Source organism: Styela clava, chromosome 10, assembly GCF_964204865.1.
Source record: "Styela clava chromosome 10, kaStyClav1.hap1.2, whole genome shotgun sequence".
In the NCBI taxonomy this organism is placed as follows: domain Eukaryota; kingdom Metazoa; phylum Chordata; class Ascidiacea; order Stolidobranchia; family Styelidae; genus Styela; species Styela clava.
Window position 1 is genome coordinate 7,943,650 of NC_135259.1, and position 27,330 is coordinate 7,970,979.

At 32.7% G+C, this 27,330-nt stretch overlaps 1 protein-coding gene and 1 long non-coding RNA gene across 2 annotated transcripts in view; one reads left to right on the forward strand and one right to left on the reverse strand.

Moving 5' to 3' along the window:
* LOC144428122 (uncharacterized) overlaps positions 1 to 27,330 on the reverse strand; it is a 149,710-nt gene that overhangs the window by 18,268 nt on the left and 104,112 nt on the right. The gene's annotated exons all lie outside the window — the stretch shown is intronic.
* Positions 1 to 27,330, forward strand: part of LOC120338234 (uncharacterized) — a 46,153-nt gene that overhangs the window by 4,389 nt on the left and 14,434 nt on the right. The window contains exons 5-22 of the mRNA XM_078117090.1: positions 4,486 to 4,589; positions 5,087 to 5,599; positions 6,260 to 6,411; positions 7,801 to 7,941; positions 12,951 to 13,071; positions 16,571 to 16,679; positions 17,513 to 17,642; positions 18,040 to 18,175; positions 18,742 to 18,826; positions 18,912 to 19,018; positions 19,305 to 19,439; positions 19,855 to 19,969; positions 20,705 to 21,490; positions 23,303 to 23,458; positions 24,097 to 24,261; positions 25,989 to 26,124; positions 26,249 to 26,277; positions 27,068 to 27,265. Coding sequence (XP_077973216.1) covers positions 4,486 to 4,589; positions 5,087 to 5,599; positions 6,260 to 6,411; positions 7,801 to 7,941; positions 12,951 to 13,071; positions 16,571 to 16,679; positions 17,513 to 17,642; positions 18,040 to 18,175; positions 18,742 to 18,826; positions 18,912 to 19,018; positions 19,305 to 19,439; positions 19,855 to 19,969; positions 20,705 to 21,490; positions 23,303 to 23,458; positions 24,097 to 24,261; positions 25,989 to 26,124; positions 26,249 to 26,277; positions 27,068 to 27,265 — 3,318 coding nt within the window. The remainder of the gene's footprint in view (positions 1 to 4,485; positions 4,590 to 5,086; positions 5,600 to 6,259; positions 6,412 to 7,800; positions 7,942 to 12,950; positions 13,072 to 16,570; positions 16,680 to 17,512; positions 17,643 to 18,039; positions 18,176 to 18,741; positions 18,827 to 18,911; positions 19,019 to 19,304; positions 19,440 to 19,854; positions 19,970 to 20,704; positions 21,491 to 23,302; positions 23,459 to 24,096; positions 24,262 to 25,988; positions 26,125 to 26,248; positions 26,278 to 27,067; positions 27,266 to 27,330) is intronic.

Here is a 27,330-nt window from a genome sequence, read left to right on the forward strand (position 1 = left end):
CTCTGTTGCCTACTATATCGAGATAGATTCATTCATTCATAATAGGAATAGTTAGTGGGAAAGTAGAGTCATATTTGTTGGCGCTTCGTTTCTACCAATTTTACTATTGAAATATTTAGGCTTTTACCTAATAAATAGTCTTCATTCGCTTGTGTATTTATTGTGTATGCCGAGAATTTATATTTTTGCCGTTTCTAATATTTGGTAGGGTTTAATTGCAGAAACATGTCTTCAAATTATAGGCAGGAGGCGCCTCATTATAGAGCTTTTTTTTAAATGTAGTCGATATATTTTTCTTCGCATATGCACAGCACAATATTATTTGTAAATATTCGAGTAAAATTGTTGAGATATATTGCATCAAATTTTCGATTAATTTATTTGTAAAAAACTGACAGATTCATTAGCGGCATCAGGTTCAATTTATGGACTTTTCGTCGAAGCAATCTTATTTATCGCACACTTACGATAGGTTAAATTTCTGATTTGTTAGACATACAAAATTGGTCCAGAAAGCATAAATGTAAAGTAGGTAACATTATCCACTAAAACACCCGATTCGCCTTCCAACAACACGAACTCTGCAGTATCACGTTATGCCGAAGACGAATCATTGTCCATTTTAATTTCGCCCAAACTTGCCCGGAGATGAATCATTATATGCAGTGATGCATGTCTTCTCAGGTATGCGCGGTATTAGTTCCCTTTAGTTAGTACAATGGAATTCAACCCCCAACTAGATAGAGATAATGCGATCTGCCGTTTTACTTCCTGCGTTACCTTTTAGTATGTAACCGTGGATTACGGTCGTCGTCTCTCGCTAATTTATCGCTGCTTATGTATTATGAGTTGTCTGTCGCCTGCAGCGGATGTTATCCGTCAAAATATTTACAATTGCAAAACGCGTAATCGTCAGACTGATTAACTGGTTGCAAGAAGTAAGGGCAGATTTTGAGTTGAGTTTACAGTATATGCTTAGGTTTTCTTATATATTAGATTATCGGCGCTCCAGAAGTATGTCTACCAATATGGAGGTAACTAATGTTGTTCGCCTATTTTACATCAAGTTGTGGATTTGTTACTAATTGCAGAAGAACAGTAGTACTATGTCGAAACGTCAATTTAGCTTGTCGGATGCCGGTCGGTCAATTATATTTTTAATCCAGTCGTTTTGACTGATTTGTAAGTCAATTTATTTTGCTTTCTCAATTATCTCGATTTTTGAAATGGTAATTATAGTTGCGTCTTAATTCTGCACTAATCCAGGCAAAAATATATTATTATAGATGCTATATATATACCCATCGATATTCAGAATATATTATTCTAGGAGGATATTATCATGTGATGTGAGATATGTTTCTAGTCTATGTCTATGGGGGTTGAATCATATAGTTATGTAAAAGTAGGCACTGAGAATGCCGGAACAATGTCAGCGGGAGGTTTTCGGTTTTTCGCGGAAGTTATGTTCTTTCAACTGCATATCGTCAGCGTTCGTTACCCGTGGTTACCAATCGATATATTCAAATAAGAATTTTCTTAGTCCATCAACATTTGTTCAGTGTAGTCATTAATAGCACTCCCTAGTTTAGCAAAATTTACCAAGTGCCAAGCTTGGTATCAGAAACTGCGCAACAGCATGCTATACAACGAATAAATAAGAAATCGGCGCAACTGTTTTAGTATATTGTAACATATTTACGATTTGCCACTTATAGAAGTATTAGGTACACTTTTCCGCGAACCGGTACCTGTATTTCCTATTTATTTATTTGCTCAAGTATATTCTGAACGACAATAATAGTACAGACCTAAATTTTGCGGCCCTTTACAGATTATCGCAACTCCAAGGAAGTTAGCTTGCACGAAATATTGACGGAATGGATGACTCGTTAAAATCACATTTTATTACGCTTTCAATAACGCACTTCCACTACGACTTTAAACTCAATGACGCAAAGCACAGGTGACGCTCGCTATGGACGAAGTCATCAATTTTATGACACAGTTATGAATAAAACTTGTGTGTTTCCGTGTGTGTTTAATTAACCGGCAAGTATATGACTTGAAATAGAAAAAAAACATGATTTTCGCGGCCGTTCTTTCGTTCAATTAACGTCTTCCCCTGCCGTTTGTCGGCAACTCGTGATCATTGTTTATTATCACTGTCGGCAGAGTGGGTCTGACATCAGATGCGTTTCACCCATATTTTAGAATTAGAACTCGGTATAACCCCAGTTAGGAATGTTTTGTTCATCACTATGGCGTCATATTTAGGCATAGTAAAGAGGATTTATTTTAATTTTGATAATGCCATATTCCATTAAAACCAACTGAATTGAGTGTATGTAGGTTGTCGTTTTTTTTTGATGTCATTCATCACAGCTGTACAACTGTGTGTACCTATTATACTGGTCATCACACAGGATTCCTTTCATGTATAGGGGTGTGGCATCATGTGTTTTCATACTTGTGTTTGTAAGAATTTACAGCTAGCCTATTAAGCTGGAAGATCTAATGCTAATATGAGTGTTATATGTAAACACTGAAACGGATTTGCCTGTGTGCAAAACATGCGTTTGTATGTTAAGCTGCTTATTAGAGAGGATTTTTGAGCATTAACTAACAAAAATGGTGTAATATCAAACATGGTCCAAAGATGTACTCGTGTGTTTAATCAACAAACCAAGGCACTTTTCTTCAATGCTAAATGCTAATTTATTAGATCGAGTTCATCTTCAGAGATATTTAGTGATTTGAAGGGACATTGGAATATTTTGAAGTTTATATTTGCCACCATTGTGGATGGAGAAATGATTTAGCATAAATGGAATATAAAATTGATATTATTTGTAGATTCGGTAGGTGTGAATTCTAACAAAATGTAATCAATAGCATATGTATATTGCTCCTAAGATGCATAGAAAAGTTAACAGAAAGCTTTATAGATGGATAATTCTAAGGTATATTAGCTATAGCTATTTTAAAGGATCAAGTGCCGTATCAAGTAATTAATTCTAATTAATCATTTATGCATTATTGCCACAAAAATCTTAAAATTCTCAGCCTAAGTCGAAATTCAATTACTGGGTACTTTACTATGAAAATCTTTTCTATGATCATTCATTAGATTGTTGTCTATAAATAAGCTTTTTATTGTGCCATATTGTCATATTACACAGTCTTCTAGTACGGCAGTTGATTTCTTACGTAGTTGATGTGATTCACATTATGGTTTCATTGTGACTAATTCACACTGTTACGTATTGGAATATCTTCATACAATGTAACAGACGAGTGGGCGGTTTATTCAGTAACCATATGTAGTAAAGAAAAAATTACTCAGCTTGCTAAGTAGTGAGAAAGAATGTCAATAAGAAAAGGCCTATTTCAAATGCAAGATTATAGTAATAGAGTTTTTGAAAATATTTTTTGTCAGAGAGAGGACCAACTTAAATTTGATCTTTCTTGCCAGAAATTCATATTTAATGATAATTGTTAATAATTGTTCTTGTATAAAGTTTGTGTTTAACTAGTGTTAGATGATAACTTTATATTTGATGGGTGAGGTAAAAAAGAATTAAACTATTAGCACATATAGAAATCTAATTCTCATATTCACTAGCTACAGTTATGTTGAATATAACTGATTGCCTTAGTCTCACAAAAATTCTTTCCTTGAATTAACAGGGTGTATATATAGTTCTGTATTAAAATAGGTTAAAGAATTTTGATGGGCTTCGCGCAACGGCCAACGAGGGTGTATTGAATGAGTAAAAAAATTTAATGGAGAAGGGACTGATTTAAATAAAACAGATAAATAAAGGTATAGCTGACTTCACAATTAAATTGAAATTGTCACACGTCTTTATGAACATGCCATATATAAACCAAAATAGTGAAGTGATCTTTGTTGCTATGTAGAATAATATTTTACTTGGGAGTTTATCAACTCACGCTTCCAGAATGTTGTTAAAATATGACTCAAATCAATTAACATAACTCACAAATGATGTATTTTTGTATCGCAGGAGTGTTTATTCACGTTCTTCTTCAGTCATTGTTACGACATGCCCGATTGTCAATCTGTTTCCGATTAAACTAAATAAACTTTTGCTATTTATATAAGTTGAACTCATTGGATGCCAAAATGATGATAAATTGAAAGATTAACACATCCGTTTAAAATTGTTTTGATTCAAATGGAGAAAAGTTTACCTAATGAATATTAAATATTTGTCAGCATCAATTCTGTTACCATGTACCAACTTTTGAAACTTTTGTTGAAATGAAAATTGATTTAACAAGTGATTCTGACAGCTGATTCATACCAGAATCTACTTTTTGATTTAATCGGTCTTTGTAAAAATTGAATCATTTCATCGTGCCTTGTATTTCTGACATATATAATTGATAATTTAAATGTTTTTTACTATTGTTTGTTATACAAAGCTTCCAATAATTTCATATTTTCATTTCCCTCAGGTCCTAATTCTCATATAACTGTACGTAGAGAGAGTGAACAAATGTTGGATAGAAATGAAGAAAACATCAAGAATATTGGAACACACAAATCACCTGTAAGTAAGGTATATACAAATGTTTTGGCTTATTTTATGCTCAAGGCCTCATATTAGTCATATACTCATATGCCATTTCATATTTACTGCATAAATCAAAAAAACATAACACGTGAGAAAAATCATATAAGTTATGTATGTCCCTTTCTAAAAATATAATTTTTAATTTGTTACTGCATTTACTAAATATATATAATTGGAGCTTTATAAAATGCCTTATTAAGCAAGAAGTATCCCATGTAATATTTTTACTTCTCCATTTTTTATTACGGTAATACTATGATACACCCTCTGTCTGTAATTAGATGCAAATAGTTTACGGAATTGGCTATATTTAGACTTCTCTATATTTTCAAGTAAAACTCTCATTCGATTCCGTTAAATTTGTTGGCAAGTGTCTAATATATGATCTCAAAACAAAGAAGTTTGAGGAAATATTATAACTGGCTATTGACCTTTATTTACTTAATAACTTACCTAATTACTTAAATTATTGTTATTTTCAGAATTTGAACCATTATTATGAGAGGCAAGTCTCAGGTGGTAATCATTTAAATGAAGAAAACCTGAATCCATCAGAATATCATAAGCAAATTATGATTACAACAGCGAACAGCTCTCCAGATCAGAATGTTAGTGTTGTGACTGCCAGCAGTGACACTAATAATAGTATTGACAGTGGTCATCATAGTATAAAAGCAAAAATAATGTCACAAGACGCAAAAAATTATGGAAATTTTACACGAGGAAAAATGAGACAATCCAAAATGGGAATGCTTTCAGAAAATTACGACGACCTACCTGAAGATAAATATCGATATAGTGATATTCGACAACCACCAGAGGGTAGGAAAGAAGTTACTTCAAATTATGCGGACTTCAGCTCGCATCATAAAACGGAATACACAGCTGATCGCTATTTACCTCCATCTCCAAAAGATTCCTCGTTTTATCCAGATTTTTATAACGACACACAAGAAATGTTTGTTGATGTTGATAACAGACCTCTCGGTGTTCAGGTGAAATTTGTTCAGCTGTTTTATGTTTTATATTTATAATATCAGCACTTGCTGGTTATTTTTACCAGTCATAAACTATTTATCATACAAAGAGTATTTTATTATAAATATAGATTTGTAAGCTTGATATTATCTAAATCTTTAGGTTTCCATCTTTGATTGGGTATGGATAATTATTGGATGTAGTAAAAAGAGTTATTGTCCAATGGAATTCCGATAAGTGTTTATCAATAAAGAAATCTGTTTTACATCTGGTGTCATTCTGAGAATCGCCAAACTATTTTTTGACATGGCTGTATGTCTTCCATTTATAGTTGTTGCAAATACCCCCCCCCGGTGTTCTGAAATTTTGACTTGCCACTCTAGTTATGAATATTTTAAATTTTCATATCGAACCTTGAAATAATATTTTACAGGGAGTCAGTGAATTCCCTGCACATAAATTAATCTTCTTTGAAAAAAATCTGATATCCTGTTTATACAAATCTATATTTGTTTATACAATTTGTGTTTTATCAAAATCCATAAGTTACATCTCTGCAAACATCTTCGTACACATAGGAGTCATATAATAATTGGGAATTTCAATGCCTGTGCAAAATATTCAAGATAATTCTTTTTGCACAGCGACAAATATAACATTCTATGTATTTCTATTAGGTGATGAGTTTCATGGATAGAAACATATTTTGTGGATTGCTCGTTGAATCAGTTGATGAAGGAGGAAGATCAGAACGAGAAGAACTTTTACGGGAGGGTGATGTTATCGTCGAAATAAACAACTATGTTCTTGCCCAATATACACTACATATGTGAGTACAAACTACTTTTGAGGGGGTTAATATGTTTTGGGTCTAATCACTTTTCTCTCGCTGTGATCTTCACTCTAGGAGACCCTTATGCTCAGTCGTTCTGTCTGTTTGTGTGTTTAGCTGTAGCATTCAAACTGCTAGTCCGATTTGGTTAGAATTTTGTACTGGGGTTATGCCTTGTACCCTTGTATTGTGCGTTTCACCAAAAGTCTGGGTTACTGTTTCGTTTCCACGGCATCGGTGAAAAAATGCGCCGATTGTTAAAAAAAATTCTAGTTTTCCGCGATTTGTCGTCATTATCTGAGATAACTAAATATCCAGCGGGCAAAATGAACTAGTAGTTTTGGTATCCCGGTTACTGCAGTTAGCTAAAGATATCTACCTGTTTGTTGGTATCAGTGGTTATTAAAGATCTCAAGGCTGAGTTAAATTTTTATGAGTATGTAAGAATCAAGTATGTTCAAAACAAATGAATTATTTGAATCAATGCAAAATTGGTGGATTCAATATTATGAATTCCTGATTTCAAGAGTATTTCAGACTAGTTTCATTAGAAAAGTTCTCATATTGGGCTTTTGGAATCTGGTGGTTCAAATCTGGTGGTTAGTCAAAACAAAGAATGTATTTAACTGATGGAACTGTATAAATAGAAAATCAAAACGAAACAAAGTTTATCTCACGTTCCTATTAACTATTCTACAGTTAATCAAAGTAATTTCAAAATATGATTACTTCCTAATATATTCAGTTTCGACACATAGAAAGCCACCTTTGGTTTTTGCAATAAATGAAAAAAGAGATGTGATATTGCTCAAGTTGCTTGTATCACCAAAATTCATCATAAACGAGGGTTATTTGAACCTAAATTAGTGCCTTTTTTTGGCTCATTTATTCCAAAATTAGCTATGCGAGATGGCGCGTCGAGGACACTGATAGGGTTCAAATTAGGGCTTTGAATATCTGGTTTCATCGTCATGGGAAACTAAATCCTCACTTTTTGAACACGCTTGATCGATTTTCTTCACTGAATTATTCTTAATGGCACGAATTTTTGTATGGTTCTTTCCTTATGTCTATTCTATTTTCTTTGAATGTTTTTGTTCCGAGTGAGTTTCGTAAATTGGTTGAAAAACTCTGTGCTACATTTATAACATAAATGTGTAATTACAGAAACCAATATTTTGAAATAATATATTGAAATTTCCTATGGCTGTAAGATAAGTTGAGTAATTTACCATAAATCTTCCCCTTTTTACGCTAAACCAAAATATTTACAGTAGACTATAGTCTGGCTTAGTTTTGTTTCTATTGAGATTAACTTTTCTTCTCCTATCTCTTTTTTCTCTTGTTTCTCTCCTTTTTACAATTTTTTATTTTTATTTATCACAGTGCACAGGAGATCTTCAAAAATGCTATGAAATTCTCAGAGCTTCAACTTCGCGTTTACCCCATAGAAGAGAGAGAAAGAGCGACGTTGGAGGTGCCTGGAAGTACCACAGTGGAAATTAACAATGCTTTAAATCGGCATAGGTCAGTTCGCCATATGTCATCACCACATTCAGTATTTATTCATAAGGCAGCGTGGTAGTATTGTGTCTTTTTCTCATGCTGGGAATGTTATTATTCTTTGGGTATGGAAGGAATCGTAAGGTATTTTAAACAGTGGATTTGTCTCATATAGGAGTCGTATAAGAATTATTTTGTATTTTGAACGAAAGAAGATGTGTTGTAAATTTTATGAATTTCAAATTATTAGTATTGTTGAAATATAAGTAGTAATCTCAAAGAAAAGATTTTGTAATAAAAATTCAGTTTTGCAGTGTGAATAAGAATGGCTTGGTTTATTGTTTGACAATGTGCATAACATGGCAACAATTTTTTAATAATAGGCTATTTATATTATGTGCAGGCTCGTTAATGATGACAAAATTTGTATTACCGTATGACCTTATCATGATAGTAAAGTAGATGAACTTATTCGTTTTAACGATCTGATCACCAAGTGGATTTCCATATTTAGTCTTCTCATTCAAGATAATAACAATTTGAGTAGTTTGCTTAGGCAGGTCTTCTTAATTTGTGCATCATCGCCAATTTCTTAGTATTTTAAACAACAAAAATATATTTGTGGATAACAGTGGATTGTACATTTGAAAAATATGTTCTGTTGATAGTGAAGTCAGGTAATTAAATCTTACAACTCGCTATTTCCTTACCAATTGAACTGAAATAATAGGTAGAGGTTATCAATTTACCTCTTTTTATATGATTACTCCTCCTTCTAACTGTATATTTATTAAATGGTTTATTGAATAAAACGTCCTTCTCCTTGTCCAATATAAATAATAGTTCTCCACCCAGAGTGATGTCCATTGTCCAATTCACGTTATTGGCACCGATCATTCCGTGATGTACTTGCTTGTGAAAACATTTTACTGATACAAAAGATGATGTTATAATAATGTGGCAATTCGTATTCTTTGAGAGTTGAAAAAGTTTTCCGATTGCTTTATTTGTTTACTCAAGGTTATGAAGTGTCCAATCATGGCCTTAGATATAGCATGCAAAATAAGCGTTTCTCATCTATGTGTATAGCTTAAGTATAGGTTTAATAACCTAAAGTTTGAATTATCCCTTCTTAGTCACCTCCAAATTTCACATAATATTGAAATACTAAAATTGTTTTGCTATTCCCAGGGTTAGTCATAATTTACAAGTTGATGGTAGTCAAGTTTTCCTAGATATGGGCCAGTCAAGATTATATTGTTTAAATTTGTTTCCAAAATTTTAAAATCTATTCTTTTTCATCAAAATTGTTAACATGAGAGACGTTCGTTACTGGTAGACAATTTCCTATTAGAGATAGCAATGTATCATTTGTGTTGTTTATTCACCACCACTAGAAAAACAAAATTTACTTGAAACCTTCCCGCGTGCAAACATTTATCTCACGTCTGTTGGTCTAATCAAACTTACTTTGAAGGCTCCCGTAGTAGTGTCGTTATACTGCTATGATCAAGAGGCTGTTGTTTTTTGAAGCTGATGCTTATTATTAACACATTTGATTTGATATAATTTTAGATTTGTATTATGGACCACATTTGTGATTGGTCGAAATTTAGCTATCTGGAATTCTAGACTGCTGTAGGCTATGTATTGGTGTGCATCATGCAATTATATTTTATTTGGGCTATTCTGCATCAGCCTTTGTTTATTCATTCAGACTTTCTTAGTTTTTCCTAAAATTAATTCATGGATTCTACTTAGGTAATAGCTGCCAAAGAAGTCTGTTGCAGAATATTTAATAATTTAATTTACGAAATGAGAAATTTCAATTTTTAATATTACAGTACTGGAAAAAAAGATCATTATTCAGTGAATGGGATTGTGGATATTACCCCATATTACCTATGTGTACTGCTATGTCTGCAAGTGAACATACTCGCTATCTGTTACTGTCATTTTGTTACTTATTAACAAGTTTTATAGCGGTAGTTTCACAGTTTGTCCCACGTCATTCTAATTTCTCACATACCCTTAGTAGTACATGAAGTTTTAAGCATTGCCCATATTTTTCAAGTCGAGACTGTTAGATTATAGGTTTCATTATAGAATTTGAGTATTCTATCATAGACACAGGTTAAGTAGCCTATGACTTGTAGGCGATCATATATGGCAGTGACTTATTTTTAACCTAATAATAGATTGCGTACTCCAGCAATAGTGAATTCTTTTGAAAAGGTGTTCGCTCTATTCATTAGTTTTCTGCTCTGTTTTGTACATAACGCAAGTAAGAAAATCAATTGTGAAGTCTGTGCTTGAGTTACTTAGAAAGAGAAAACATTACTAATGTGTTGAACAATATTGTTAGTAATGAGATTGGTTTTGAATCTGGAGTCATGCGCCGGTGCAAACGTTTTATATCACCTTGTATTATATTATAATTTTAGCATTTGAGTCGGTAATTTATTTTAAATTAACGGTAGTTAACCGCTGAACTTTTTATTTTAGTTTTTTCATATGTGTATTTTAGTGAACTAACTAAATGGAATGTCAAAAATGTAGAATAGAAGAAAGTTATGAGTGAAAATCGAGAATTTGTAACTCAAAATTGTAAGATACTAGTTCGTAGTTAGTATTCTAGGCACATTATGACGTTATTTTAGTTTTGAAAATCTTATTATATTCATGAGCGATAAAAATAAATTGAGGATGGCACATACCAATTTAGGTTTTTGTTATTAATGCCTTATGAAATTGAAAGCAATTTGCAAAATTGCAAATTTTTTCTCAAATGGTCGTTGCAATTTTTTTTCATTCAGGTTAAGCCTTACTAATGATATATTGATTGTGATTTTTTATTTTGGCGACCTAGCTTACAACAGACTCAAATTAATATATTATTTTGGATTCAAAGGTTTGAAAGCAGTTCATTTAAAATATTTTTAGTGTTAGAGTTATTAAAAGAAAATTCCTTATGAATTTAGTACTAAAATATGGATCAGTGTTGTGCAACATTTTTTGTCAACAGGCCATAAATTATAATGTGATGAAATACGTTAGCAATAACCAGAGCGCCACAGGAAATGCAAGGGAAGAGAATGCGGCTATAACTTAGCTTTACAGTAATAAAGGCACTGGGCAAAACAGAATTTGTCGGATTGGGATTTTATGCTTGATGAGTAAAATCTGAGTTTTTACAAGGGCCAGACTAAATGTCTTAGCGGGCAGGGTTGTGGCCCGTGGGCCGCCCGTTGCACAGCCCTGATTTAGATTACAGTTACCAAAGACTCGCCTTCTTGAAAAACTTTTCCGAAGAAACATCCAATATATTTTCCTTTAGAATTATTCAAACTGTTACTTCAAAATGAATCATATCCGTCGCACAGTTAATTGGATTTCAATGTTTACTTGGCAAAGCCGAACAAAATAAAGATACCGTTGTTTTTAAATTTTCTGAAGAGCAATTGAGCTCTCTTGAATATTAATCAGTCAAATTGCCATCGTTGTAATGTTGACAGTGTAGTACGATCTCAGATTCCAGATGTCGGCTGTTCGATGCTGTAAATCACAACGTTATTAGAAATAGTGTTTGCTAGTCAACTACTCGCCTGTTATTAGCAAAAATGTAGTCTTGTGCTATATACTTGGTACCATGATATATTAATGTTGAGTTTCTCGATAGTGGAGAAGTAATGAATAGAGTATGTAATTGAAGGTATGCAGTTTATTCTCAACTTAATAATGCACTTTTAAGCCTAATTTGTTCTAGTATATTTGTGAGGTTATATAAGCTTTATAAAAGAGCATTATAAGAATTGTAATAAAATCAGTAAGATAAATGTCATATCACAGTATAGTACTATATTCTGCTTTTTTAGGTATTACTACAGTTCATTTATATTTAATGAAATCGTAGGAACTGAAAATCCCTTTTCTATAGATAAGCTGGGAATATTTATTGAAGTTTTCTTTTACTTTAGATCTAGTTTTTGTACCCAGGTTATAATAATCTTAAATAAAAGGTCTAAAGCACATATAAAAATATTATTGTCTTCGCATTTAAGCATTATATAGATTAGGTAAAACATTTTTGTAATTTGTATATTATTAAGCATTGTGAATTATATTTAGTTTCATTTATTTAGGTCTATATCACTTTTGGGATATTGATATGATTAAGACACTATGTATCCAAATGGTTGTAAGTCTTCATAACATAGTAGTGCTGGGGTTCTCAAACTTTTATTGTTACAAAGCCCGTGAACAGGTTGCCTCTTATTTAAAGACCCCCACAATAAATTTATAAAAATAAGCACAAAAAAACATAGATTGTGATTTACCAATGAGTGTCTCTTAGTAAACTCAAAATTACTTCATTTATTAATGACTCGAATGTAATATTTGCTGCCTTGTATTTAAAAAATATTCATTATTTTAGTAAGTAAATGAATAGCTCGGGGAGCCCCCAGGTTTCTCTCGTCTAGCCCTGGGGCTTCGTATGTAGCACTTTGAGAACCTATGCAATAGTGGACACCTAAGACTAATAATAAAGCCTGCTAGAGCTGAGGAAGTGGGTCTCCTAACTGTTGGGCCTATTACCTTACATTGTATTGTGTGGAAAGATGAATTAGAGTAAGGCATATTGCCACATTTGGGTCAAGACCAATGTCTTTTCTATTCCTAATAGCAGTAACCTGAGTGTCCTGCATAAAGCCACATTAAAAATAAATATACTTTTTTTAAGGACTGTGTTGTAGACTCTGTATTGAAATCGACAGATATTTATGGGATGCATCTAAATTTCAATTTGCGTTTGCCCTTATTTGCATTTGTTTATTCCTTCCGTTGTCATATATCAATAAAAACCTATGGGTCCATTATCTGTAGCAATCCAGAAACCTTTTTACAGCAATCATATCAGTATTCCTTTCAAAAATAAACTTTTGGTATGCGAATAGGATTTATGAATTTGTTACTTTTTGTCGATCCAATGTTTGTTGTAACATTTACCATTGTTTTACGATGTTTGTTTTCAGGCATACACCCAGCATTCCTACTCTATCGTTAGTTGAAGCCACACCTCCAAAAGCAAGCAAAATTTCAGCAGCTAAAAGTTTACCTGACCTCACTGCCTCTTCTACTTCAAAAATACCTCAGGTACGACATGTGGATTTAAATTTCAAATTTATGCGTATTAGATATGGATTCAATAATAATAACCATAGTTATATAAGAAACTGATACAAAGGAGTTTATTAATAAGATGTAGGCCTACACCTTTTTTGTCAATAATACTTTATTTTATGAGAAAACTTACATAGCATAAATTAGAATTTCATTGGCCTACTGGTACTTTAATAATTGTTGTAGGTGTTTGAAAACTATTAGAAAGGTTTTCTGAGTAAAGTTTCAAAGATCGTTTGCTTGGAATATTCAAAACTGGGGGAAATGCTTAATGATAATTCGACTGAAAAAGGGCCTTCCGGAAGGCCCTTTTTTAGGTCATTTTTACAATAAATTTTCACAGTACTATATAGCAGAAAAACTTCTTAGTTTTTCAGCTTTGAATAGTTCATTAAAGGTTATTTACAGACACTTAACAGCTACTGCACATATATAGTTTTTATTAGTCTGCTCAACTATTGAATATAAGAACTTTTTGTCACCTATGAAAATTTTTATATATTTTTCAAAAATCGCAATTATGGGCAACCCAGGTATTAATCGAGGCACTTTTTTTTACTGTTTTGCAAGTTTCTATAGATTTACAACAATTGCAATGTGATTGGAATGAACTTCTACCACTCGATAATGTCGTAAATTTTGTATAAACATTTAGACAAAAGGGCCTTCCGGAAGGCCCTATGTTTTTTTTACACTATTCAACTATTTTGACCAAATTGAAGAGTACAGGGCTTTAGATGAAAGCAATAAAAGTTGTAGTTGCAAGCCTGGCAATTACCAGATGACATAGTCATTATTTTGTCTTCATATCTCCGATTATAAGCAAGGCACCTAGTTTATTGATCAGAATATTAGAATAATTTTTGTTGTTCCGGTGTCAAAAAATGTTTTCTTTGTAATTGCAGGTACTTTTTTTTGCACGAGGCATGATTTCATGTTGGTTACTTGATTTATTGAGAAACAAAATGCAATACAGAATGTTTAATGATATATAAAAGTTGGACATTACTATAGAAAATGTTAGGGCCTTCCGGAAGGCCCTACAAAAATAATCAGTTATAGGTGTCGATGTGGAACCTTAATATTGAGAGGAAAGCCCGTTTTTCGAAGGGAAGCCAAAATTAAATACAAATTATCATTTTATGTTATTGATTAACATAATAAATATATTTAGGTTAAGTTTAAGCTATACAGAAGAATATTTCAAATTTAAAAATTGATTGCTACTATATACAGTATCATTATAATTTGTGCTTGGATGTGGTTTCTGGGTTGATACTTTTCAAGTTTTTAGAGAAAGCTAGAGTGAAATTTTATGATATTACATTGTGAATTGTGATATGATATTACAGTGTGTGAAATAGACTATGAAGATTTAAGACCTGGAGTTTCAGATAAGGAGAACATAGAAAGAACTTAAGAAAGATTAAAATTAGGAAATTACTTTGAGCGCGATGCAGAGAGTAGCTTTGGTTTGAATGAATGAAGAACAACCAAACAGCAGTTTGGGTAGCAACCAAAAAAGACTGAGAGTTAGGATTCTGAAGTTGAGAAAAAAAGGAAGTTAGTGAATGTGCTGAGTGCTTTCTTAGCATGCAGCATACTGCATAGACAGTGAACTAACAGAGATGAATGGATTTTCATTCACAGACGGAGAAAGTGACAGAGTCTGATTAATAAGACATAGAGTCTGATTAAGACATGGATACAGTCCCCTTACAGCAGAGAAATGATAGGCAAAGTGGAGACAGAGACTTAGGATGAATTATTAATGGTATAGTAAATTGCCCATCCAAACTTCCAAATTTTTTTGCCGATAGATTTGATAAAAGGATAATTTTAACTAGCTAGAAACAAAGTGAGAATGGCACTCTGGAAATATCCCTAGACTGCAAGTAGCAGAAACTTGTTTGAAATTTGTCACTGTCATCATTATAATGTGGGTACTGGATCCTTTGGTTTCTAAGATGCGTAACTAATGCGCTCTTGTGAGTTGTGACCACTGTCAATTTAGAGCAATATGGGTTTTCTACTAATAAATGCTCATCTTTGGATGTTATATTTCATTAATAAAGACAACATATCAACCAAATCTTGCATGATATTCTTTACATGACGAGCAAACATTTCAAATTCAAAAGTTTTATTGTCCAAGTAGGCGCTGACTTTCAATGAGTGATCGTCTTTCATTTACTGAAAATTAATGCCCAGCTGTCATTTGGGGAACACCTTCCCTCCCATCAAAAACGAAAAATGTAACTTTCTCTTCAGATAACATGGCTTAAAATAATATTACTTATTTATTTGATAGTGGTACATTCTCTAATTACTGAAAATAGAAGTTTTTTAGGTTTTCAGATACCGGGTCTTAGGGCCTTCCGGAAGGCCCTTTTCAAGAAAAATTTTGAAAGGGTCTCCCATCCATCATGTTGTTTGTGTTAGTATTACTTTTCGAAGTTTTTTTTGGTATTAGGTATTTGTGTTCTGGGTTTTTAAAGAAAAAAATGTACCTAACTGAATATAGTTAAACAATAATCCCTCTTATAAAACTGATCGTTTAAAATTTTTGATGAAAAATTTATAATTTACAAAAAAAATTGTATTTGCGCTTTTTTCTGTTAGCAAATTTAGTTTTTCAGTGCAAGAACATGATACAAGAAATTCATAAACATGAAAAAATTAGATCACAAAGGTTTTTTTATCTGAGAAATGAGGATTTTAAAAAATTGATTTTTTTTCAAATTTTTCAAAAAATTGAAATTTTTATTAAAAGTAAATAGGTCAGTGATAAAAAACTAAAATGTTTTATAGAAATTGTAACCCATGATTGTGTTCATGAGTAACTGGCAATCAATTAATACCATAAGATAAAGAGAATTCAAAATCAAACTACACGAAATCAGGTTTCAAAACTATTTGATCAAAAGGGCCTTCCGGAAGGCCAAAAGACCTTCCGGAAGGCCTTTTGTCGAATTATCATTAAAGTTGAAATTCTTGTTGTTGATTTTGTCTATTTCTGTGTATCAAATATTCCTGGAGGATAGTACAGCACTAGTAGCAACACAAGGCCTAAAACTAATCTATTTTATACTTTGCATTGTGATTTTTATGGTGTCTCTTTACATGTTTTTGTGCTGTCAAGTTCTAATATTTTAAATCAATTTGTCTTCTTTGTGACAGGATTGGGTTTAGCTATTTTCTCATAACCTTGTCATGAATGTTTGGTATTATTTTAGTCCTAGACTTATTCACATTCTCAGCCATTGTCTGTTTACGTCACCACTTTAGGGTGATATCATGCCTTGAAATTCTATTTGATGTTTTTAAAAGTTCTTTGTGATTATTACAACATTTCTACTTAAACCGATGCTGACCTATCATGTCCGATAAATAATAAATGAAACGCCGACACAGAAAACACATTAAAATTTCATTTTTCCCTTTTTCTAAAGTTTCAAATTTCTGATTTCAGAATGTGAGTCCTGTTGGCAAGATTCCTCTCGCTGCTCGTATGTCACTCGATACTCTCTCAAATAACACTCGGAAAATAGGAAATATGCTTGAAATTTCACTGCGAAAAGGTGGGATTATGTGTTTTTGTATGAAACGTGCATGATATAAAGATAACTTGTATTGTAAATGTATATGATCATACTTGGCAAGTAAATTCTCATTTATGTAGTTAAATATTTATGAGTGTCTGTATTTTGAATTGGGATAGGATTAAATTGGTTTAAAGTTGTTGAAAACCTAATATCATTAGATTTGGAGAATTAGTTTTATCTATATTTAAATTGATCATATCATGATTCTTCATTACCATAAGTTTTGAACTCGGCAAATAGTTTGTAAGGAGCCTACATTCAATAAAAAGTTAAATTTCAAGGTAAGGTTGCAGATTCTAATCTGTTCTAAAATTATCATATTTGGCAGAAATGTCTTTTATAGTATTTTTCATCTCTCTTTATATCTTTATACACAGGCAGGTGGTGGAGTACTCCCGTAGTATGCGTACCAGGCTAGGGTTAGGCCATCATTTTATTCTGATTTTCCTTATTTTAGTTTTTATTACGAGTTTGGGACTGTCTTTGTTAGCCAATGGAATATACCTCCTGCCCGTGGGCTTCCGTCTCTTTACACAACTTGGTGTAAAGTAGGCGATCAAAATTAGTTACCTCCATATTGGTACACACACTTCTGAAGCGTTGGTAACGTACAAGAGACTTGCTTCTCCACAGGATTACCCCTTTCCGTGTGTTTAACCTATTTTTAGGACAATCATAAGTGTCGTTCGAATAAGGTTTTCCAATTATATTCGAGAGCCAAAAACACTCAGTTCAAAATATTAGAAAAAAGCAATTCAAGAGTGTGAAACACTGAATATTTTAATCATAACTTTTTCACTTATTTGTAGGTGAACAAGGTCTTGGATTCAGCATCACAACAAGAGATACTTCTATCGGAGATGCTGGACCAATTTACATTAAAAATATTTTACCTAAAGGTGCTGCTATACAGGATGGAAGACTACATGCTGGTGATAGGTAGGTTTTGCCAATCTAATAATAGTAAAAAAGTGGTGGCGCGAGTTTTTTTCATTTGTGATCAAAATTGGTTGAAACATACTTTGTTCTATATAAGCTATAATATAGATTTATTGATTTTCAATAAGGATCAAAAATGGGCGCTTCGGAAGTATGTGCACCAAGATGTGTATGGTGTGCCATCGTTAGTTAAACAGCGGTCTACAAAAGTAGGGTTGATCCGACAAATCATAGATGTGAAATTGAATGGATAGCATAATAACCAATTTTAAGGTTTTTTCTTTATATATACATACTCAAATTTAAATGTGTGGTTTCAAATCAGACTAACATCCTTGTTTGGAAAGGTTTTGTATTTCACAGAATTTTATTATTATGAAACATCCTTTGTGTTTAGGTTGTTAAAAGTTAATGATATTGATATGACTGGGTATACACAAGAGTCGGCAGTTAGTATACTAAGATGTATTGAAGTTGGATCTACAGTGACGTTACTTGTAAGCAGACACGTCAATACACTGCCTAGGAAAATGGTGAGTTCCTTATGATCGGGGAGGGATTTTATACCTATCCATGGCTTACTTAGTAAATCCCACTATACATCATTGAATAACAATTACCGGTGTATGAAAATTCATATACATTTCATAGAGATTTGCCTTGCTCATGAAATTATGATTGATTACTACTCGAAACCAGGGATGGCCAAAAATAATAATCTAATATCCAAAATATATTTTGTAATTAAGTTTTTGAATATGAAATATCAAATATATTCTAAATAAGTTGATATTCACCAACAAAAAATGCATAGAAGTTGTTCAATGTAAATTCAACGACTTTTACAATGAAGTGCAAGAAAGTTGAGATGAACAATGATTTGATTGGATTTTATTTTGAACAGCTTTCAGAAATTAGATAGCGGCCTTTTTGGTCATGACATTTTTCAAATAAAGCTATTCTAAATTCCACCCAAGATCAAAAATTTAATATAGTATTATTAGATTCATTTTTTATTTGAACATTGACTTTATTTATTTTGAGATCTTAAAAGCTCCAAATAATTTATTTATAAATCATTTTAAAATTTTAATTGTAGAAAGATGACCCAGATGCAGACAAGGTCCTGAATGATGACAGTCATCGAGAATATTTCAAATTTGAGATTGCATTGAATGATACTGGTAGGACTACTTGATTTTATTGCAATAATAAACTGTGTAGGACCATTACTGCGACTACAGACTTATTCTATAATTATTTTGCCAGGTTCTGCTGGTCTTGGTATAAGCCTGAAAGGTAATCAGAGTAAAAAGACTAAACGTGACCTTGGAATATTTGTCAAGTCTGTTTTTCACGGTGGAGCTGCATATCAAGTATGTATCAAATTTCAAAAGGGTCAAACTGTATGACTCTGATATATTATTGTATAGCACTGGTAATATGATATGTTGTGTGAAAATTTTCGATTTGTGTAATTCCCAAACTACAATTTGCCTGTTTTAGAATACATGCAAGTTTAATGTTGCTATATTATTAAGGAAGATAGCAATTAGCATTACTGTTAATTTTATTTGTCCCATTATCAAGGATAAAATCTGTGATAGAAATTTTTTTACTTTCTCAGATTGTATTGTGAAAATAATTTTTTTTGTTTTTTAGGATGGCAGGTTGCAACCAAATGACCAGCTTGTTTCTGTGAATGGTCAGTCATTAATTGGAATGACCAATCATGAAGCGATTGATACACTACGTACATCCATGTCCACTGTAGGAAATGTTAGAGGAATGATACAGGTATATATAGCCTTGTTTTAACTGTATTATTCCGTGTTTATCATCAGCACATGCCATACATACGGTAGTTTATGAGAAAACTTCATCTATGATCTATGTCAGCTGGAATTCTCTTGCCAAATTTGAGTTGTGATTTTTTTTTTCAAATTTTAAATGAAACACTTTTACTGGTTTTCGTAAATTTAAATTTTATTATTTCAACACATATTTTACAGTCATAACATCTGAAAAACTAGTCACAATGGGGTTAGGTTATACTTCCAGGAATTCAAAGTCTGTGAATATCAGTTATTGAAGAAAAATACTTCCTATTCTCTCATATTATTAAACACAAAGCTACCAGGCTACCACGTATCAACCTTTTGCAATAACCTTCTTGTACTACTTTACAACTCTCATATTATTATTTTACCAGATGGTGATAGCAAGAAGGAAACATACAAATGGAGATCCAACTTCTCCCAATTTTTCTTCAGAAGCCAGCAGTGAATTATCTGACTCTATAATCAATGAAAGAACTTCGAGACTTTGTAAGTAGAATCCCATATCATCAACTAGCAAACCGTAACAATATAACCAAACCAATCCTGTAATCTGCTTTAGTTAGCTGGTCATCGCATGAGGTGATTTTAATATTGCAACATTGCTTAACATGCAATCATCAAATCAGTAGTTTATAGTTAAATATACTTTATCTTAAGTGTTTACTTCTATATATTTTTTTTTATCAAAACTGTTCAAATGAACTTAAAAACTTAGTGCATATAATGCATTTATTGTTTCCCCATCTAAACTAGGTTTTTCATTTTAATTCTTACCAAATTTTGCCTGCTACAAAAGAAATCAAATTTTATGTTGTTATTAAGAGTTGTAGGGATTCTAATATATTTACAAGTAGGCATTCTGTTTTCCAAGGAGACCGACCCGTGCATGACCTGAAAGGGGTTTTTGAAAAAGTATAAAATGCTTTTAAAGTGATTATGATGAAAAGTTAGCCACTAGATCTACATTCAAATAAGTAGTGCTGAGTTTAACAACAAATTATTTTTATTTTTACGAAACAAAAAAAAATATGATTATTCTCCCTTTTCGGAAAAAATAAGATGGATTGAACTGTCTTAGGATCCTATTGCTCCCCCCCCCCCCCCCATTTTTTTGTGGATCAAATCGAAAAGCTAGTACACTCAATGTGACTACTTTTTGTTCAAATGGGAAGATGGCATTTAGCTGATGCACTTTCTCATAAAAAAATATGTGTTTGGCAGCTAATGAAGAAAACCAGCATCATAGGCAAATATCTATGCCTACTGATTTACGTGACAAAGCGTTGTCGCCAAATTCATTGCAAAGATACTTTTTAAAAAATGGGATAAATCACACAAAACGTTTATCAGAACTGAGTTTCAATAGCTCAGTTTTATCAACGTCGCTCGGAGATGACGCTATTTATGAAGATGACGAAATTTTTGATCAAGAAATTAGAAGCTTTATGGATAATATACCTTCAAATGAACGAAACAACTTATCCCCCTTGCCAAGATCATCGAGGGTAATTTCACCTGAACGAAGCAACTATTCTCCCTTGCCAAGATCATCGAGGGTAATTTCACCTGAACGAAGCAACTATTCTCCCTTGCCAAGATCATCAAGGGTAATTTCGCCAGCGGTTGTGAGGCGTTCCTCATCTATGAAACGGCGTTCTTATGTGAAAACTCCGACTAAAGAACAATTTACATTTGCGGATACGATTAATCGTTACACGTCTCATTCTGCTTCGTCACCCACTTCTCCGCAATATAAAAACATTATTGGGGATTTACTCCGAAGTGCGGCCATAGATAATCACTATAAACCAAGATTACTTACTCGATCGAGTACTCCTTCTCGTAAACTGCCTTCAAGATCTCACTCAATGCGAGCTTACTCACATAAAAACCACTCTGATTCTCGTACAACACGAACGATTGGTCGTATCACCAAAGACAAGATATCAAGTTCCACAGGTCGCAAGACAGAAAAAGCTGAGGAGTCTCCTTTCGATAATATCACAGGTACAAGCTCGAGACATGAAATGGATTTCATTGTATGTCGATTGATCCTGGTATGCTCTCACACCTAGAAGACATTGGAATTGATTGCTCATTTGCATTGTAGCTTGTTGTTTGGGGATTTTCTTTGTGCTTGTGTCTTTTTGCTCATCATCATACTCTTAGAATGTCATTTCATTTATTTTCTAATTCCATCATTCGTTTGAATTTTGTACTGCAAGACGTAGAAACAAGTTGGAACATATTCTATAGAAAACATAAATTTTTTGCAAAGCCTCCTAGCTTACTAAAAATGTTGGCTACAATCATACACAAACAGAAATGCAATTGTTTATAAGGGGTTAAATAAAATAGAATTCATTGATAAATTTAGATTATGGGATTTCTTTTTTGGTCACCTTTAGCTGTACTAAAACTAATATAAATATACTCAAAATAGTCGCACTGCATTTCAGTGTTGTGTTCCGATTTCTACTGAGAAATTCATTAGCACTGGCATACATTCATAGATCTGTTTCAAATCTAAAAAGCTTGTGTTTAAAATGCAAAACAAATCGCATCAGACTATTCAAATGTTAATAATGGATTGCTAACCAACCCACGCCACGCCCACAATATCTGACTCACATTTCTTTGAAATGCATTTTACTAATATCAGTGCTTGGTTTAATTTTGCTTTCTTATTTAGAAATTAATCAATCTCATAACACTGAAAACAAAGTATTTTCATTTCAGTTCATTAACAAAGATTTGAATTTCTTAAATTTATATTGTCATATGTTATGACTAACACTTACTAATTGCTTGATCTTTTTTTTTTCATTTATTCTTTTACTCATATTTTGTATGATACAGAGGTTACTGAGATATTATGTATTGCCTGGACTGCTGGTTCCTGCACCTTGTTAACTTCTAAATTTGGTTTCATATATGACCTTTGACATGAGAGTATCTCAAGCACTGCTGTTTTGAAATAGTATTTGATTTTATCTGAAGCAGTAAGACTAGTGCAGTAGTGGTTATGAAAACTCTCGTGAATTGTGGCTTCTTTCTTGTGGCCCAATTAGAGAGTCGATCCATGGGGCAGAGGGTGCAGTTCCAGAAACCTTCAGTTAGACTATGATCTAACGAAAGCTTACAATATAGAGAGATTATGTCCTTGTCCTGTATTATTCTAAATGAATAGTTTGGGAGTGATGAAGAATTTATGGTAATAATGAAATTTGAATTTATATTACTTTTATCACTATGATGCTGGAAGTATAAATTGTATGATATCATTCTGGATACTTACGCATTTTGCATTCTGTTTCATAAACTAAATTTGAAGAACAAACTGAAGGCATGTTTAATACTAAAACCACTATCATTGCATCATGTATAGAAAAAGAAGAAAAATATTGCATTTTGTATAAGTTTGATTTTCATTCCGAAAATGAATAATATTCATTTTATAGGTTTTGAAAGCGTTTTGTTTAAATTGTGACAACTATTTTTTAGGTAGTTTGAACTTTTTAGGATTAATCACTGCTGTTTGTATTATCAATATAATTAGGCTAATGTGCTTAACACTAGCGCATAGATGGATAATCAATGTGTTGTTGAAAAACATGGTGGTTTTATTTTTATTCTAAAAGTTAGGTTTTTGTTTTGAGTTTCTAGATTTGTGGAATATATATGAAATGTAGAATTGTTTATTATTTTAATTATCAACTTATTATTACCACAATACAATTTTTTTATTTTAAATATTATTTGTCTTATTTTAGTCAGTTTGCAAGAGATAAATATATCAATATTATTATTCTCTTCCAGCATTTGAGATCACTGGATCTTCTCGGGATGAAAATTCGGTTGAGGATTCTTATCGATATAACGAAGAAATACCTGAACAGATTGATCCTAGCCCAATAGATGGATATGTCAATGATGAGAACAGAAAGTATAGCGATTCCATGACAAAGAACCATGGTACGTTTTATTATGTCGTTTTTTTCAGTTTTTTTTTTTCCTATTATTTTGTGTGTGCAATCTTTTTTCAATGACAGTCCTACACTGTGAATAGTTCTAATTTGGCGCAAAATATCAAATTTCATTGAATATATAGTAAATATGGTGACTTGTTGTGAATATAATATCGATTGCCCAGTCACACGTATACATGCATGTCTATTGTTTACTGGCCATTTGTACAAACTTATAAAAAGACTGCATATCTGCTCCTACAATTTACCACACCCTAGTTAAGGGAATAGGCATGCAAGTTTTATGTATGCCCATCTCTATCAAGTAATATGAGTGTTTGTTGAGATTTCAAATTTTTTAAATTTTGAAGGGATTTTACCGATACTATATACTGATATATCTGTACATAATATAGTTTGTTGAATTGTTGGCGTCGCCCCCATGTTGATGTATTAAATGGAATAAAAAAACTTATATAAAGTCTGATTGCATGCAATACAACAAGCCTGGGTAAGATGTATTGAGTACCGACTTCATAACAAAATTGTAATGGCAACGGTACTGGGACGGGAATGAACAGCCTTCATTACTCTGTACTCATTATGACAAATAAATAAAGTTATCTTACACTTGAAATTTTGCAGATGATGATTGGATGGCAAGTCCTGACCCACAAGATTCTGGCATTGATCCATTTTCTCGAGAATCTATATTTCGCCAATCTATATCAGAGAAAAGAAGAGGTGGAGATGCTGCCAACACTGACACATTTAAAGCATTGAAAAACAAACAAATGAATAATGGCTTAGGTAAGATTGTTTTTTATATCAAACCGGACATTAATGAAGATTTCTATTCATTATTTCATGCCTTCACCCTGTACAAGGCTCTCCACTGATATGGAAAGAGCTTACTATAGTTTAAATGGTCCTACCTGGTTTATCTCGCCCTCGGTGGGGTCGTAGAGTGGGCACAGCGTTTGGAACCGGGCATTTGACCTGTGATGCCAAGGTGGTTGAGTTCAACACTTGAACCGCTAGGATTAAGCCACATTGGTAATATCGTTAAACAGTCCAGTTAGCTTGATCAAGGCAGTAAACTCACCCCTGCTATTGAATGAATATGTAAGTTTTACTTTGCCAAGTATTTATTATCTGTTAATCAAGCTTTTTTTTGTTGAGAAGGATTAATCCACATATCATGTTCTAGAACAGAGGTGACAAACCTGCGGCCCGGCAAAGAATTTGGGCGATCCAGTGCATGTTTGGCTTGAAGTAATAACCCTTCAGAGACTGTGCATAGAAAACGAGAGCGCCAGTATTACAAATATCACTAACAACGCTATATCCAATACATCTTATTTTGTTGAATCAACAATGGATCCAAATAACCATTGTCTTAGCCTAGTTACGCCGTCTTATCGGCAAACGTGTAGTATGGAGAAGGGGTACCCTTACTTTGTGAAAATGTAATATTTTGGCGCACGATACACGGGACATTTAAAAGTGATAAAAAGTTTATTTCTTCAAATCACAATGGAAGATCTTAAAAAAATGCCTTCATTTCAAAAATCGGTCAATCGCGAAAGGATGGATTTGTTTAAAATTTCTGTATCCGAAGCTTGCGAAATATGGATCTTTTGCGCAAAGCCCTCAACACAAATGTGAAATGTGAGAAAAACATCGCGTTCTGGAACAACAAACTAGTAATTATACAGTTGTGGTTTGAGTTAGGAATGATTTGAGAATTTGAATTTTCAGCTCAATCTGCATTCCTCGTCCTATATCCTCAACTAGATTATTATTTTTTTTTATATTTCGAGCGGAAGCGTTGGTGTTTTTTTATGACGGGGGCTTTGTACAAAAGATCCCGAAATACTTATAAGAAGCGTTGTTAACAAGAATTTTGCAAATTAACCCGATACAAAATTCATGAAGCAAGATTCGATAAGACTTGAAACTTGAAATACGTTCAAGGGTGCCGTCAGAATTACAAAAAGTAAATCGGAAGAAATCTAGAAATTTCCATGAAACGATCGCCGCAATTAGGCAGGCCACATTTGAAAAAAGCCCACTTCTCCGACAGATGTTTGTTCTGTAATGTTGTCAGGTATTGATTATGCAGTTGCACACAAAGTATTTTTTAATTGGCGACTAATCAGAGTCTATTTACAATGTATTGCCTTATTAATTTAATTGTGTTGTGTGAGTGTTTAATTTAATTGTGCGTCGACAAAAGAACATTATAATAGGTATCATAAAATGGCTAAAACGTCGTGCGGCTTGCTTACTCAGCGGTGATTGATAAAATGTCTCGCGATAGCAAATGGGTTCGTCACCCCTGTTCTAAGAATGACAAGGTTGCATGTCTTTTTAGTTGTACCCACCTTAAATTTTCAGTAATATAGGTAATGGAATGGCATTTTAATTATCAAATTATATATCTGGCTTTTGTCAAATCTCTTGAACTCAAAGCCGCTTTTGTCTATTGCTTATAGTGTTAATTAATAGCTGTGTATTTTGATTTGTTAATAAAGACTTTCATCCAACTAAGTTGAAGAAAGCATTGTCTATCTGTTCAATTGATATAGAGAATATTGAAAATTCAAAACGCAGAGTTGAAAAATATCATCAAGATTGGGATAATGATGGTATCAACAGTAGAAATTATTAGCAAATATCAATTAGGCCTTGTGTTGTTGTTCAGTCATGTCCTGCTAATGTACTTGCAGCTTGAGCTAATGCATAACTTATGTGTCATCTGCTATCAAATTCTAACTTCAATTGACTGCACTAGTTTCCATCATTCTACCGTCTCTCCTAAAAGTATGATTCTTTTTTCAAATTCCATTCCTACAAAATTTATCCACATACACTAAACAGGTCACTGTGTTTTTTTGTCACAAGTTATTTTCATTGAGTATTAACAAGTACTTTACTATAGACAGTACTATGATCTACCATAATAATATCTTTATTGCTCGAAAAAAAAAAGTATATATTTCGATGTTGTTGTATAGGCTGTTTGACACTGAAAAGTTCACCCATTTAGTTTTAACCTAAAATACTGTTATTTGTTTGAAATGGATGTTAATATTTGTATCATACAGTAGGTGTCAATTTTTTCACAAGCATTAACCAAAATATATTCGAATGCATAATAGCTAAGTTGCCTTCATCATATGTATCTCTTTCATCCGATTTATTTCACCCTCGATGAGATGGTATTCATTTTATATGTTATTCTTTTAAGTAGCGTTTGAGATATATGGCTATTATAACTTTGTCATTGATAGTCCTTAACATGTGGATTAGGTACTCCAGAAGTATGTGTACCAAGTTAGGGTTAGGCCATAGTTCGACTATTCCGATTTTCCTTATTTTAGTTCTATTACGAGTTCGGGGACTGCCTGTGTTAGCCAAGTGAATATCTCCTTGCCCATTACTACGTTTCAGTCCCTTTATCAAATTGATGTAAAATAGGCGAAAAAAATTAGTCACCGCTATATCGGTACAAATACTGGAACGCTGTTGATTATACTTAAACTGGCGATAAGCTGATTTGACCTCTCAAACTAAATTATTTATAGATTTCTAATCAACTATTCTCTAACAGAAAAGAAAATTTCATCATCACCGGAACCCAGGAGTCCAACACCAAAGAGTCCTTCGTTGAAATGGGTGAAACCAACACACACAAAAAATCATTCTATCAGTTCATCATCTACAACACATTCATATACTCCGAAGTCACCTACGAGACGTTCACCAAGAGTATCAAAACGAAATTTGAACAACAGCAGTAACTTATCAGGTTTGAACTTAATTGATATCTACCAAGAATGAACAAAACTTGAATAGCAAAAACAAAACATTTCA